The sequence below is a fragment of the Magallana gigas genome, chromosome 1 (assembly GCF_963853765.1).
Source record: "Magallana gigas chromosome 1, xbMagGiga1.1, whole genome shotgun sequence".
Classification (NCBI taxonomy): domain Eukaryota; kingdom Metazoa; phylum Mollusca; class Bivalvia; order Ostreida; family Ostreidae; genus Magallana; species Magallana gigas.
Window position 1 is genome coordinate 40,562,412 of NC_088853.1, and position 15,634 is coordinate 40,578,045.

The following is a 15,634-nucleotide window of genomic DNA, read 5'->3' on the forward strand; positions in this document are numbered from 1 at the left end:
AGATTCCTTTACCTTGAACTAATTTAGACTTTTATACATATTAACGCAGAAAACCGCTTTTTAATGATAATTATTGATTTTAAGGCCTCCTTAAACCTGCTTTTGTGTTAGTGTTTAGATTTATCAAGCATATCTCTGCATTTCTTATTCGAAGTCAGCTGGCCAAAGATGACAATTAACAATACTGGCCTACAACATGAGATAATTCCTACAATTAATTCCTACAAAATTACGTCTATGGAGTGTCATCTATCGGCAATTTTCTTTCACAGCGACATAAGGATCTACGACTCGATTATCCAGAAAGATGTGGTCGAGACATCTACCAAGTAAATAGAACAAAGTGACGAGTTTACACATTAGCCCGTTGTATGAGCAGAACAATGTTGATTTTTTTACGGGAGAAACCAAATCCATGATGATAACAATTTTTATGCAAACATAATGAAAGCTTTTTTTTGTGATGTGTATCAATCCCTCGAGAGATGTTGGGTTTAAGGACGTTGGATCCTGCGATCAAAAGTGTCTAAGTTTTTTTCTAAAGTATTTTTTTAACATCTACACACATATCTAAACCAAAATTCAAAACAAAATTGTTGGGTCTATTTGCCCCTTTTGGTGCTACGGGGTATTTAATATGACCTTTCTGCACTGAAAGTGCAAATTGCACATAAATCGCTTTTCCCTTTATAATTTTTATCGAAATGAACCATGGTATCAAATACAAATTTACATTATTCAGAATTAATAAAATTAAAATTATCATAATGAAAAAGTTGGCAATTTCTTCACCTTATTGATATTTTGACCTTTTTGCACTGAAAAAATACTATTTTTATTCATAAACAATTCAGCGTGCAATTAAATAATTTAAAAGTCTCAAACTTTTTCTCAAATTATGACAGACTTGTAAAAAAAACCTTAAATATTGAGAAAATAAATCCAAAAGTATGGGTCTATAATGTAAATTTTGAGATATGGCATGAAATAAGCTAATTTTAGGGGAAAATTGGAGATGATTTTTTCTTTACTTTTATGAAATATCACTTACACATGCCAATATATGTCGGTAGAAATATTGAAATATTGCTGAAATATGTTTTTTGAAACAATATGAAGATATCCCAACGCACAAACTATCTGAAAATTTGGTCTGCAAGGAAAATAAGAAAGCTAAAATCACGGTACTCTAAAACAACTGAGTTATGAAAAATGTTCATTTTCTTCTTAAAAACCTTCCGCCACAAAATATAGTCCCTTACTATACTCTCTAAATATGGAATTTTTCCTTCACTATTTTATTCAGTATAGTTTATTTGGCATTGTAAAAAAGGAATTTACAAGTAGAAGTCATATATGACACAGAATTTCCAGACTAGAGGTGACCCAAAATGGCTACCCAAAACCAGAGGATCGAACCTCTTCAAATCATCCGTCGAGTGACTGACTGCACTGATCTTCGGTATTTTTGAAGCATAACCTTTCAAATATGACCTTTACGTTGCTTTCAATGTTTGAAAACCAAACTTTTATTACCTCTATTATTTTAGAATTTGTCAACCACATTTAAGCATTAAAAAAAGTTATTCTCGCGAATGCATACAAACAAAGGTGAATCGCAGAACTAAACACTTGCGTATAAGAGGGAATGTATAATAATCACCTACAGATACTTCGTATCCTTACTATAAGCAAAATAAAATTTTAATCGTTATGGTAAAGAGCAAATTAACAAACCAAAATTAAAGCAAGAGTTATAGAATGATTCACTGACAGATTCATCTATCTTGCATTAAAACAGTGAACATTCCTATAAGGATAGAGTATAAACGCAGTTAATGTAAATATATTTCTGCTTGCCTTACCACCACTATCGATACATAACATAACTACTCTATAGATAATTGAAATGGTCATTTATTGAATGGCACAATAAAAAATAAGTACAAAGTAAAAAAAGGTTACATGTATATACATACGTATCGAAAGAAAGGAGACAGATCATAAAAAAGTCAAGTTTGTGCCTGAGAGCAACAATAGGTTGTATCGTATATTTACATATGGAGAGATGCAAGTCACTGCCCACTACTTAATCGTATATGCTTAGCAAATATTACCACATTTAACTAATGAAGCATGTATGTTTATTTATAAATACATCAAAGCGTATATGAAATAAAAAGAATGGGCACTACGCGTATGTTTAGCAAGGAAGCAATATGTGTCCGGAAATTCCATACGCTTCATATTGTTTTACTCTTCCAAAAATGATCCCACAAACTTCTTAATGTTAATGCAAACGCTGTTAGCTGCCTCTCTGGTACTCGTATTTGATTTCACACTGTTAGTGACACTACCAACTGACACATTTTCCTCAAAAACGATATTGCATGCTGTTTGCAACAAACTAGTGATGCAGTTGAAATCTTAAGATGATACTTTTATCATAAAAATAAATATATATACATAGTCATTGGGTATTACTATTTTGTAGTAGTTCAGATATTGGTTGATTCCTTAAATTATTGTATTTGCTGGATCTCTTAAGTTTGATATATTAGAAGCCAAACCTATTTCTATTACCAGGACGGGTCCTGTAGATTTAAAAAAAAAACCATGCTCTGTGGCTAGAGATTCGGGTGACGAAAAAATTAGATGAGTCTAACAAAATAGCTTTTTGACAGTTCCAATTAGGTAATAGATTTCTGATTTTTCGATCGCTGTGATGCGAATAAGTGTGTCCCTGCAGACGGAATTCGGTTACATCATTACCAGCGTATGTTGGTGGTAATTGTGTTAATGAGGTGATCACAATACCCAATGTAATCAATTTTAATGAAGTAGTTTCCTGAAAAGGTTCCGATTGGAAACAATGACTAAATGATTGTTCCAGTTCAATCCGGCGCATGTGCAATTCGGTAGGTTACAAAAGAGTCGAGAGATACATATAGCACACTACCATTTTAAAATGTCTTGCCTTCAAAATATATAGCATCAATGTGCCATTTTTGATAGCAGCTACTGCTAGCTTTCTTTTTTTCAATTAATATTGGGTTTCATTGATATCACTGTGTATTTTTGGGGAAGTTTATCTATTCGAATGTTGATCATGCATCCACCAGTCCCGTGTCCATGGTCGATTTTAATGTCAAGTCATGAAGTATATCGTTATTTCAATGTTTTTTCACCAAAAGTATAGGTTTCATAGTCTTGTTTGCAAGACTTTAGATGGGGAGGGGGCCATACCATTACCGTAATTATGTTTATATTTTCCTGAATGAAACTTGATAACTGTAGATTCCTTATTTTACGCAAGTACTTAATTCCGCGATTCAACAGTATTTCATTAAACTGCAAGAAGATAAAATCGCGATTGCCAAATTGTTTTCATAATGCCATTGCGAAAAAAAATTCTCTGAAAAAAAAGCGATATTTTAAAATTCGCAAGATGTACTTATGTCGATTTCATGCAGATATTAATTCATCGCGTTTCATGAGGAATGTACAGTAAATGCATAAATAAGATTCCTTGATAGGTCTGTATATGGGCTTTGGTACTCCGGAGACCGTTAAGGCCTGTTGGCCTCTTGTATTAGATCTCTAGTCTCCATCTATTGCACATATATTAAAATTGTATGTTTAATTCACGTCAAAAAATAACAATGCCCTTCGGCCTTCTCAACACACTTGAAAAAAGGTTCTAATTTTTGTGATAATCAGTCTATCAAAAGGGTTTATCATTTTTTATTAAAAGGTGGCTCACCATTCTTGTCTTCCATATTCATAAAACCACTTAGAACATTTCAGTATTTTCAGTGTTTTTTAACAATGTACAGCGCTAGCTCTATTAGAGTAATAAAACATGTCCTCCCCAACTGAAAATGAAATATTGGTCTTTCATTAGAAAGATGAATGAATATGGACTTTTGTAAGCCCTGGAACAAGGTTGAAACTGCTATTTAAGTAAGCAAAAGAAACATGGATATGCAAGATCAACTTTATTGCTAAATTGTAAAAGAAATATAATCATCAATATTATTTAAAGTTGCATGACATTGCTCATTCTTAGAACAACAGAATTGATTATTTATGTCAGATATAAGCTTAAAACTGTCCATTCCTTTTTTCTTTAAATAACTAATTAGAGCCTCAATAAGTTCTTCCTCTGACATAATAGGTAGTTTCTGGCCTATATCCTTTAAATTGAAATTGAATTACCAATAAACAAAACGGATTTTTTATATAGAATAAATCATATAATTGCAGTCATTTTTGATAAAAAATCCAGGAAAAGTAAACTGCACTCTGTAAACTTTGTTTGATAAAATTAAAATACAATGACTGTTATTGCTATACAAAAACGATATATGATAAATATGTACAACAATGAAAATATCAACGTTGTTTATTTTTTTTTTCTCAAAATAAAACCAAGAAACTGAGCAATATTTTTTCTATCACCTGGATCTAAAGATGACAAATAACTACATTTTGGTTTTTGATATACTTTGGAATCATTAGAACTCGTGGTGGCTCAATTTTCGTGGTATTCGTTGGTAGCCCTTCCCCACGAATTAACATCATCGACGAAAACAAATTTTAAAAGAGTTAGTTTTCTTACTAAATCTGAAAACCGACGCATCCACGAAATAACAGCCCCACGAATAAGTAAAAACCCATAAACCACGAAATTTGGCCCCCATGAATTTAAATGATTCCACAGTATGTCGTCCCTTGTCATTTCTTTTTCCCTGTTTTCCTTTGTTCCCATTTTGATTCTTCTCTAAGACATGCATTAGACAAATTTACGAAAAATGCAGAATTTATAATCAGTTATATAAAAATATCGAAATTCAAATTCGGTGGCAAAGCATATCAATAATTTTCTTTACACATTGAGAGGTAAGAAGGCAAAACAACATTAAATGTGTTGTAATGTTAACAGAAGGTAAATATGTATATAATTGTTAGGATCAATATAAGTAATAGCAACAATTTGGTCGTACACAAGTATACTTAAATATTAAAAAAATGTTTTCGATGTAAAGACAAAGATATAGGTGGAAATTTGCATATTTTCAAAGTGTAAAAATGTAATACAACACACACTTTGATTGAAGATTATGATGTTAATAGTATTATTTACAAACTATTACAAACTATTGTGGTTGTGCAATAAATCAGAGATTGTGAAAGGTTGCCATTGTTTAAAATTGAAAAGAAGGAAAACGTCGTAAGTTTGAGACATTATAGAATGATTCTCAGTCAATATTTTTTTTTATAAATAGTTTCAGGGCAAATATGTTATTTTTACCGCAATCATTTTTATTTTGTTTTAAGCTGAACACCGCTCGTAAATAAGCACCGTCACACAGATACCTGGTATATAAACCCTTCGTTTTCGTCGTACCGATTGACCATTTGGAACTGGTGGCCGACGTATATTGTACATCTTGGTCTTTGGATTTAATGTATTTAATTTTTTTTTTATATGCATATTCTGTGTGTAAATTATGTATTGACCAGTTTGTTTGATGTTAATGTTCTCCTGGCTTAAGAAAAGTGCGTAAAACTTAAACTTAATAATCTTCATGCTATGGGGTTTTGGAAAAGTGAGAACTTCCGAAAACAATCAAAATAAATCATTAAATTAATTTCATTATGAAAGCTACATTCAAGTATACATAGACACTACATGCACATCAAAAGGTTAAGCTAAAAACTAATAATGAGATAATTGATTACAAACACCTTTTCTCCCAATAAAAAAAATGTCAATGAAAGTAATGTTTGTTAGATTTTTTTTCTGTGTTTTTTTTTTCTTTGTTTTGTGTTTTGTTGTTTTTTTCGTTTGTTTGTTTTTTTTTTCGTTTTTTTTTTTGGTTTGTTTTTTGTTTTTTTTGTTTGTTTGTTTGTTTGTTTGTTTTTTTTGGGGGGGGGGGGTTATACGGTATAAAAAAACTTATAGAACATAATCATATATTTATAACTATACATAAAACATAAAAAAAAATGATCGTTTGAGAATTTCACGCGTAACATTCATATATTATATTGTTACCAGTCTGCTACTGTTAAACATTTTATGTTAATCCTGATTGTTTTTTAGTTTAACTAGCAACTAGCAACCTTCTCTATTCACATTTATATGTTTTCCTTAAGCAGTTATAATCATATTTCAATACTACTTTCGCGATTAGTTGAATAGATAGAACACATATTAAAGTATTTCACAATATTTTAGCGTTACACAGCAACAAATTGAGGCGACACTCAGCTGATAACAGCAACGTTTCCCTAGGTAATACTTTTAATTGATGGCGCTCATTGGGTATTCATCATTACTTGAAGCACAAAAATAACAATTGCGTTTCCTTATGGTAGTAAAGAGTTTCCGGAAAATCCGTATGCTTGGTTTTTTTTAATTCCAGACACCATAACTCCAAAACGTTCACCGTCCAACGTAAACGCTTTAAACTCCCCCTGTGTTACAAGGATTGATACAACACTGTATGTAATATTCCCAGCTAACAAGCTATCTTCAAACACAATATCAGCTGCATTTAGTATTGCATTATTGATCCGGATAAAAGCTTTTGAGGATTCTTTTATCATAAACGATACAACATTATGGACATATCCTGTGGGAATAGGTATTTTGTAGTAGTTAAGGTATTGGTTTATTCCCGGTACGATTGTCATTGATGGATCACCCAGCGTTGAGGAATTTGAGTGCAAGCCAAATCCGGTTACTAAGATGGGTTCTGTTGATTTAATATAGCAAGTCTGGTTGCTTGAGATTCGGATGTCGAAAAAACCGTATCTCTCTAATAACCTCGTTCGAATAACAGTTCCGATCATATAATATACGTCTGACAATTGTGTTGCTGTAATGCGTATTATTGTGCCCCTTCCATCCGAATTAGGAGGTACTATATAACTTTTGTCTATTGTGTCAGCTGGAGGTAATTGTTCCAAAAGATGATCAATGTAGTTCCCGCCATTAAATTCGGTGCAATCGTTTCCCGAGAAAGCTGCAATTGGATTCGAAGATTCGATGAAAGTTCCTGTTAAATCAGTACTATGCGCAATTTGATATGTTTCAAAACGATCAAGAGAAAAGATAAATGCGTCACCGTTGTAGTATGTGCTACCTTCTATATTTATTGACGTATACTGTTTCATTCGAAATCTGATTGAAATTCTTGTGTTGTTTTCCAGTGCTGCCACTGCCAGCTGGCTTTTTCGAGATAATGGTTGTGCTGTTATCACTACATATCGTGTAGATAGTTTATGTATTGGTATGATTGTTGTTCCGTCAGCGGTACCATAGGCGCCATCTAAGCTAACAACAAAGACGTCATCGGAAGTTTCTATCAACACTGACTTAAATTCCTTTTGAAAATATTTTAGTTCAATTTTATTCGGAAATAGGAAATGATGACTCGAAAGAATTTTCAAACTCATGTCTATCTGCATTTTTAACGAAGGGTCTAGACGATAGGAAGTTGTAATATTAATCTGAACTCCTTTTTCTGAAGTAACGTAAACATTCTTTGGTGTACCCTCATAATGTTTCATGAATAATACTAGAAATCCTTTTCCCCTAGACCCTGCAAAATCAATTATAAAACGTTGTTTAATGAGATCTGGATCTCTTTTCACAAAGTATACATAATGATAATAGTTTTCTTAACACAGAACAGTTTCTTATCTGTGTTGTTATTTTAGTTGTAGTCTTTGTATTTTCTGAATAAAGTTTAGTTTTAACAGTTTGAAATACATATATATCAATCGTTGATTTCCAGATACTTTCATGCAACAAACTATTCATGATCTAAGCTTTTTCTAAACTTTTTAAAAAAATAATTTTAATATTCGAAAAAGAAATTGAAATGAAATTGCATCCTTAAGAAATCAAACGAAAGATTTTTTTTTCTGTAGATTTAAATCTTGCAAAACCAATACATTATACATTTATTTAAACATAAGTCGTTTAAGTGTATGAGTTAGAGTTACTGAAAATATATCAAAATCAATCAAAAAATAGTATATATAACAAATAAGTTTTAGGAGGGTTGATTTCAAAATGTGTTTATGTTACGTTTCTTTTTCAAATGAGTTTTATTGGGAAAAGCGTTTCTGTAAGAGAACAATATAAATATCTTCTTTGTTTTAAATTGTGCAATATAATTCATATCCACAATAGCCCAATAGAAAAAGTGTGCCGTTATTTTTCTTCAATTTTTAATGAACAATATAAGCAAAAATTAAAAAAAAACCAAACACCCCAAAAACGGTTACGTACATGAATTTAAAGATAAACCAAAATAAACTAATGGTATGACCTAGCGTTTAAATGCTACAAAGTCTGAATCATTTTTGACTGTTACCTAATGACAAATCGTGACCAGATGCAGTGGACCGTGGTGTAAAGGTTTCAGCAGGTGCATCTATTTGATAAAAAATGGTATTCTATTAGTAAAACATTATCAACAGAATAATGAATGCTATAAACATATTTATGAATTTCTATCAAATGGAACACGTATTCAATGAACCTCACTGTTTTGTTTTGCATTCTTCTGCAAAATAATACATATTACAATATGATGTTTTACGTATGACAAAGTATCAATAATATTGTATGATACTGTGTTTAAACTTGAAGATTTTGTAATCGACTTTGGCCAATCACAGCTGTGTCCGTATAAGGTAACCGGCAAATTCTACTAATTGCATTGTGCCTTGCAGTGTTTACTATGCAGTGACAAATTCATGCAATTCTTCAATTATATGTAGATTGTTCAATACATTATTCTAATGCGTTTGCTCTGAAAGCAAAACATTAATACAGTAACAATTGGATTCACATCGAGTAAGAATATTAATCGGAAGTACAATTCGGCTACTCAGAGTTAAGTTTATTCATGCCTTTGCTGTTTCGGAAAGTTGATAAAACGGTGCGATATATCCTATTTATCATGTTCATTGCATGTACCGTAATGGTTTTGCATTACTTTAAATGAACTGACCAATGATGATATGTTTACGGTGTCGTCGTTGCGGCGAGCACAACAGGAACAACACATTTAACGAATCATTGTCAACTACATCTCTTAGGCTCGCCCCTCCCTAAAAAAATATCTTTAAAAATATTAATTAATGATGTGCGATTTTCTATCCTGTTTAATGTTAGGAAATATGGTGAATATACACGTAACTTTTGTTCTTATTTCCTGCACAATCTCCTTTAATACTATATTTGGCAAACAATATTTGATGTTGAAGATTATTGATATCCCAAGCAATATGAATAAAAATTAAATATACTATGATTAAACACTAATGTACATCAATGCAACCTACCTCTGCATATGTTTAGTTCCTTTTCCAAAGTGTTTACGTAGTTTTCAAGGAAAATTTCTCTGTCTGGTAACGATAATATATTAAGACAATAATATCTCAGTCAAAGATAATAATATGTTATTAAACAGTTGCATTTATAGAATCTATTATTTAATTCAGATTTTTAATATATAAGTTTCAATCTTGTATATTTTAACATTCAACATGTGTTCGTGATAATAGCAAAGGTATGTCTTAATAACTCAAAGGCAACATAGAAACTTTAAACATAAAAAAAAAAATGAATAGAAAATTAAAAAGAAGACTATGACTAAACCCTAAAACGACAATAAAACATTGCTGTTGAAATAATTGTACGTGTAGGAGAATGATACTAAGAAATGGTAATTGTTTATTCCATGTCTATTTTAATTGGTCATAATTCTGAAGATCTGTGCATGTTTAATAAATATATTTTCCAAAATGTCGTGTTGATGGCATTTGGTATTTAGTGACATAAAGACAATTTAAGTAGAAGGGGGACAAACTTTTTAAATCGCATCGAACGGAAACTTTATAGAAGGTCGATAAAGTGTCCATTGAAAGTAAGGCGAGAGTTTTCGATGGCTGTACATTAATGTATAAATATGTATGATACCAGTAACAATGTAATGAGAGACAATGAATGCAGACTAATAACAAAATACTATTTTTTGGGGTAAACAAAAAGAAAGATATATACCACTTCTATAAAAACGTGTATATTTAACTTGACAGTATGTACATGATCTTCATTTACTTCACTAACATATACATGTAGACGCGAATCTAAAAAAGAAACAAACGAGGTGATCTGTTTAGTTTAACTGGGTTTCTACGTGATGTTAAACATATAAATAGAATATACTTCCTTATTTACCATAAACTTCCTTGTAATAAGAATCCGTCCTGTTGGTCATCAAGCAGTCTTCCTTGTAGTTTTCATAAATAGGTTGGCTTCTTATTTCACCATGCAGAATGATGAAAATCGCTGTCCAACACAAAAAAGAAGTTGATTTGTCCATCGCTGCTGTACGGCTAAACACAATAATTAGATACATATTTAGTGAACAATATAGAATATTATTTCAATCAACATACAGAAGAGTGAAATTCCATATTGTTCATTCTATATTAAAAAAAAACAGAGTAAAAAAAAGTTTTTATTTTTGTTGTTGTTGTCTTTTATATATATATATATATATATATATATATATATATATATATATATATATATATATATATATATATATATATATATATATATTTATATTTATATATTTGTGAGTGCATTGCAAAATCAAAAGCTGCATGGAAAAAAAATAAAGAAGGAAACACTTCACGTCGCCATGAGTGTGCAAGCCATGTGGAAGGAATGCAACGATCCCATGTACAAATGAAAATAACAAGGCACATAATTTTAAAAACTTATCTTGATTAAATATCATAGCACACATGTTATTCTTTATTGTGCATCAACGAAGTGGTCCTATTAGTGTCCAATTTCATTGTCTTTAACTTCATTTACTGGACGAAATTTAAAAAAAAAAAAAAAAAAAAAAAAAAAACTCTTCCTACTTTAGTATATATATATGCATATTTACATGTAACTTGGCCGACATATAACTGGTCGTTTAATTTGTTTTCAAACAAGACATATTTACCAGGTAAAAGTTTGTTTGCGGACATACCCTATATGAAGCTGTGCATCTTTTAATCTCAAATTAATCGTAGCCTTATAAATTTGTATGTACATGTAATTAAGACTACACTTGTTCTGTTTCAACTTTCTTATTGTATTTTCAAAATCTAAAGTATTGTGAATATTTATTTATTTCAAAAACATTTAAGTTGTCTGTATTTTAATAGCGTGTCTGATTGAAAAGGTATCATTTAAATGTCCAAAGCTTTCCACTAAAAGTGCATTTATTTCTTAGATATTTGAAAAGGTATATATGTAAATTTATCATTTCGCGGAAATACATTTAACTTCGGTTGCATATCCTTCCTTACTCCACTGCGAAGTAAATTAATTGAATAAACTCTAATTCACATGCAGTGGAATACATAAGGTATAATTATATCAGAAAACGCTACTTTTACGTTTTTGAAACCATCAAATGAATTCGTAATTGGTTGCTCGGAGGCATATTTTTTTTCTTTATATTTTAAATGCGTTTGGGGTATTAAAATGTCCTTTTCACAGTCAGTATGTACTAAAAAGTCGGAAGTGTAACAATACCAAACATACTTTGAAAAGCGATGTCTTAGCCAGTATCAAAACCTAAAATACTTGACAACTGTCGCGTTTGCATTGTTAAAATTAAAAACATTTTGTTTCAGTGACACTAAGGACAAATTAATGAGGTTTCAATGACACAATGGCACTACTTCTGTTTTTATTACATCAACAATTGATTTCTAGCAGCAGTTTAAATAAAAACGTGCTAATAAATAATCAGTATATCAGTTTTATGAGAGTGAATTACTGGTCTTAAATACGTCCTGTATATATTATTATTTCAATAACCGTAACCTTTTACGACACGAGTGTTACAAAAGAGCTAACATTTTTTTTAAGGATTTGTCTAATGAAAAAAAAAATGTAAACCAGTAAACATTGCAAAAGATATCAAAAATAGTAATATACTTATGATATTTAATTACAAATATTTACTGGTTAGATCCTAATTGCTTTGCCGATAATTCTGTATCGGTGCAGCTAACCAACGCAGATATTATTCAACATACTTCTTATATATTCTTAACGGTACTTAATTTTTGGACGTTCACTATCCATTTTCAAGACGACAGATCCGTACACTCCAATTAGAAGTGCTTTGAAAGAAATATCATTAACAATCAGTACAATCTTGGGTGTATACAAATGTATAACACTTTGATTAGTCAATGTCAAGAGTCTATATTACCACTCTGTTGAAAAACAAACCAGCTAAGCAAATAACATTTCAAAACAAATGAGACAAGTTACTAAAAATAGGTTGTTTTGACAAAAACATAAGTACTTCATCTTGATGAGACTCTTCAAGCCATCTTTTTTCTACTCTTATTGTTTCAGGCTCTTTGAAATATGAACCTGTCATATATCAGGAATGAACAAAGAGTTACAATAAACTAAAAAAAAAAACAAACATGGTATTGAATTAATGATAAACAAAATGTATAGAACATTTAGGGATCGATTTTGGCGCTAAGGAAACACAACTCTAACATGAAACATTTACTTGAAAATTAAACCATTTGTTTTGTTTCCTTTAATCTTTATATTAAAATACCACCTTTAATATTTAACAGACGATTCTGCAATTTTTAAAATGTATTTTGCTTACAAGCAAGTGATTAATTAATTTTTTTTAATTAAAAAAAATGCCCATTTGACCGATTAGAATGTAAAGGCACACATCAGACAACAAGATCAATTACTGTGGCGCATAAAAATGTGGTGCTAAATGACTATTTTTTTTTAAAGAAGCTAGACCAGTCAGTTTTACGCAGGAAGATTGTCACACACACATTGCAAAAACCAAAACCTGTAGAATAGGCATATCACTCACAAGAAGGAACTATGTTCTTATCTCAAATTTGTCAAACTACCTCTTAATGCTTTTTTATTCTACATAAACAACATTCCGCCATTGTTAGAAATCAAGTGGGTTTTTTTTTATTATTTAAAAAAAGATTAATTCTTACCTTATTATTTGGTGTCGGCGGTCGTTAAAAGAAACTCTGATTAAAAAAAAAAAAATCAGCATGTAAACTTGTCTTCGTCTAAATTTTTATAATAAGACAGTCTTTATGTTCTTTAAAGGCAATTAAATCTTCGTAACATATTTTTTCATGAAATAGAATTTGATGATATTGATACAGATAATAACCTGAATGATGTGGGATCAGATTGCTTGGAACGCCTATTTGCTTGCAACTATTACTGTTCCCCCAAGGGAGATAAAAAGGAAATATTATCTAACGTAGATATCATTAAATCATCGCAATGCATTGTGTCGTGCTTTTAATTCATGTATAGAAAGAGAGTGCAAAGTGTTATGGTTTAGAAAGGATTTCATGAAAGTGCACGATTAAAAAAAAATGGTTTTGTTATTTAAGGAGAGGGTGATTCGATGCAAAAGGGCACCAAGTCCGGCAGATATCAAATACATAAGACACATTTAACAAAATAAACGTCTTATAGTTCAAGCTAAGATAGGGGCCCGTATTATTTAGATTAAACAGCTAATGCTCAAACTGACGTAAAAGATATCTCGATTCAATTGTGACTTGTTTGTGTGTATTTCATGTTTGGACTATTTTTTTATTCTTAAATACGATCATGTCGCCTCATTTGACCGATTACAGAACAACAGTATTGAACATACAACTGGATCAGAAATTAAGCCTATTTGTAAAGCGTTGTGTGTCTTACTAAGACGCATGAAACACTTGAAAGTGGTGCGAAATGATTTACTTTCTCTTTTTTTTTTTATAAGAAGAGAAGCTTGACATATCGATATTTTATACAAAGAGCTTATTAAAAACATTTAAAATATGTGCAATAGGTCAGTTGACTAACTTCGCTGACCTACAAATACACGACAATCTAAGACTAAAGTAAATTTATTTCGCCTCTATAAAAAAGTTGGCTTAACACATGACATTAAAAACGTGTAAAACAGTCACTGATAACAATCTCGCTTTAACAAATAAACAACATAAATTAACGTTATCAAATCAATATGTAGTTGGCTTCTTTAAATTTATTGTATTGATTTTTTGTGTTTTAAGCTTGTTCAATCATAAACATATCATATCAGAATATAATAAGAACGTTACTTTAAATTATATATTAAAATATCCACTGAGAATTCAAAAATGGCTTAGAAAAAAATCTAAGCATTGATTTTGGCAATTACAAGACACAACTTTCGCACAAATTAATTATGTTCTTATTACAAAATAAATTAAACTACTTATCAAATCCGTTTCATGAATTCTGCACACTACCACGACACTTTGCAAATTCAACACAGCAATATGCCATATAGCTTAGAACGCACTGTGTTTTCTAATCAAAAGATGACCTACCCCTTCCTCGTTGCCGTCTGTAAAACAAAACTATGCCTTAATGACCCCGTACTTTTATATGTAGAGTTTTGTTTATTCAGAATATGCACGCAACTGAAGTATTTGTTCTTCAGACTCTTAAGTGACAGTTTATAATTGGTAAATGAGCTTGTCACCAAATTCATATAATTTTATACTGATACAGTTATATATATGATAAGTACATTGAATGATGTAGGACTAGCATGTGCATCAATGGAAGGATGTATGCTAAGTATTTTAAATTTGAAATCCATTCGTCAGATGGCGAAATAAGAAAATAAAATACATGAGTGGCTTAGAAGGAAGGTTTACATTAACCAAAGAGATCTTATGCACTGTTCGGTGAATGTTAAATTAGCCATAAATGAAAAAAAATAATTCACACACATGTATATAAAACTTATTTATGTTACTGTGCAAGCTATTTATGTTGGCATGCGAAATGTTTATGTCAACATGATACACTATTTTCATTAGAATGAATGTAAACATTCACACCTCGAAGGTCAACAGAGATATATGTTACATTTTCAATAGTATCACTCTTTCTGATCGTTTGGTTTTATTGTTCTTGGTGTTGAAAAGTTCAAGCCAGGTTAGTCATACGTATGTGGATAAATTTATCTACTTGTGTTACTAAGTATTGCACATCAAGAACGTCAACGCGTGCTTAAATATTTCGAAAGCACCTGTAGAGTTTTATCTGAGTCAGACATGACAATTCTCTGATTTGACTGATTAGTAAACTTTACCCGTGTCTGGGCACCTTCTAGGTTGTGCAAAGTAAGACAGCGAAAAAGAAAATAACAGTCGTTTATATGAGGAAATACAACCAGAGGAAGGAGTGGTTTATTCCTAAAATTTAACAGAAAAACCATCAAAGCTAAGTAGACATTTTCTACAAAGGAATTATCGTGAACATGTTGCAGCCCATTAACATTGAATGAAACACTGCATTTCATTTTTTTAACTTTTGTTTTATCTTTATCTTTTTTTAAGATTGTTTTGGACAAATAGTCATTGTTCGATGAGACGTGGATGTGCCACCCGTTTTGATACCTTTTATATTGTGCAAAAATGGTTCTTTCCATTTTGTTTTGATATTACGACGTGTTCTTTATTTTCA

General features: G+C 30.9%; 1 protein-coding gene across 1 annotated transcript; it reads right to left on the reverse strand.

Moving 5' to 3' along the window:
* Positions 1-5,959: 5,959 nt before the first annotated feature.
* Positions 5,960-14,596, reverse strand: LOC105340014 (IgGFc-binding protein). The gene is made up of 6 exons (XM_066067164.1): positions 14,488-14,596; positions 13,099-13,134; positions 10,268-10,425; positions 9,370-9,432; positions 8,394-8,453; positions 5,960-7,613 (listed from the first exon to the last, which is right to left on the reverse strand). Exons 3-6 carry the CDS (start codon positions 10,410-10,412, stop codon positions 6,376-6,378), a joined length of 1,506 nt encoding a protein of 501 aa, XP_065923236.1. The 5' UTR covers positions 10,413-10,425; positions 13,099-13,134; positions 14,488-14,596; the 3' UTR covers positions 5,960-6,375.
* Positions 14,597-15,634: the final 1,038 nt, after the last annotated feature.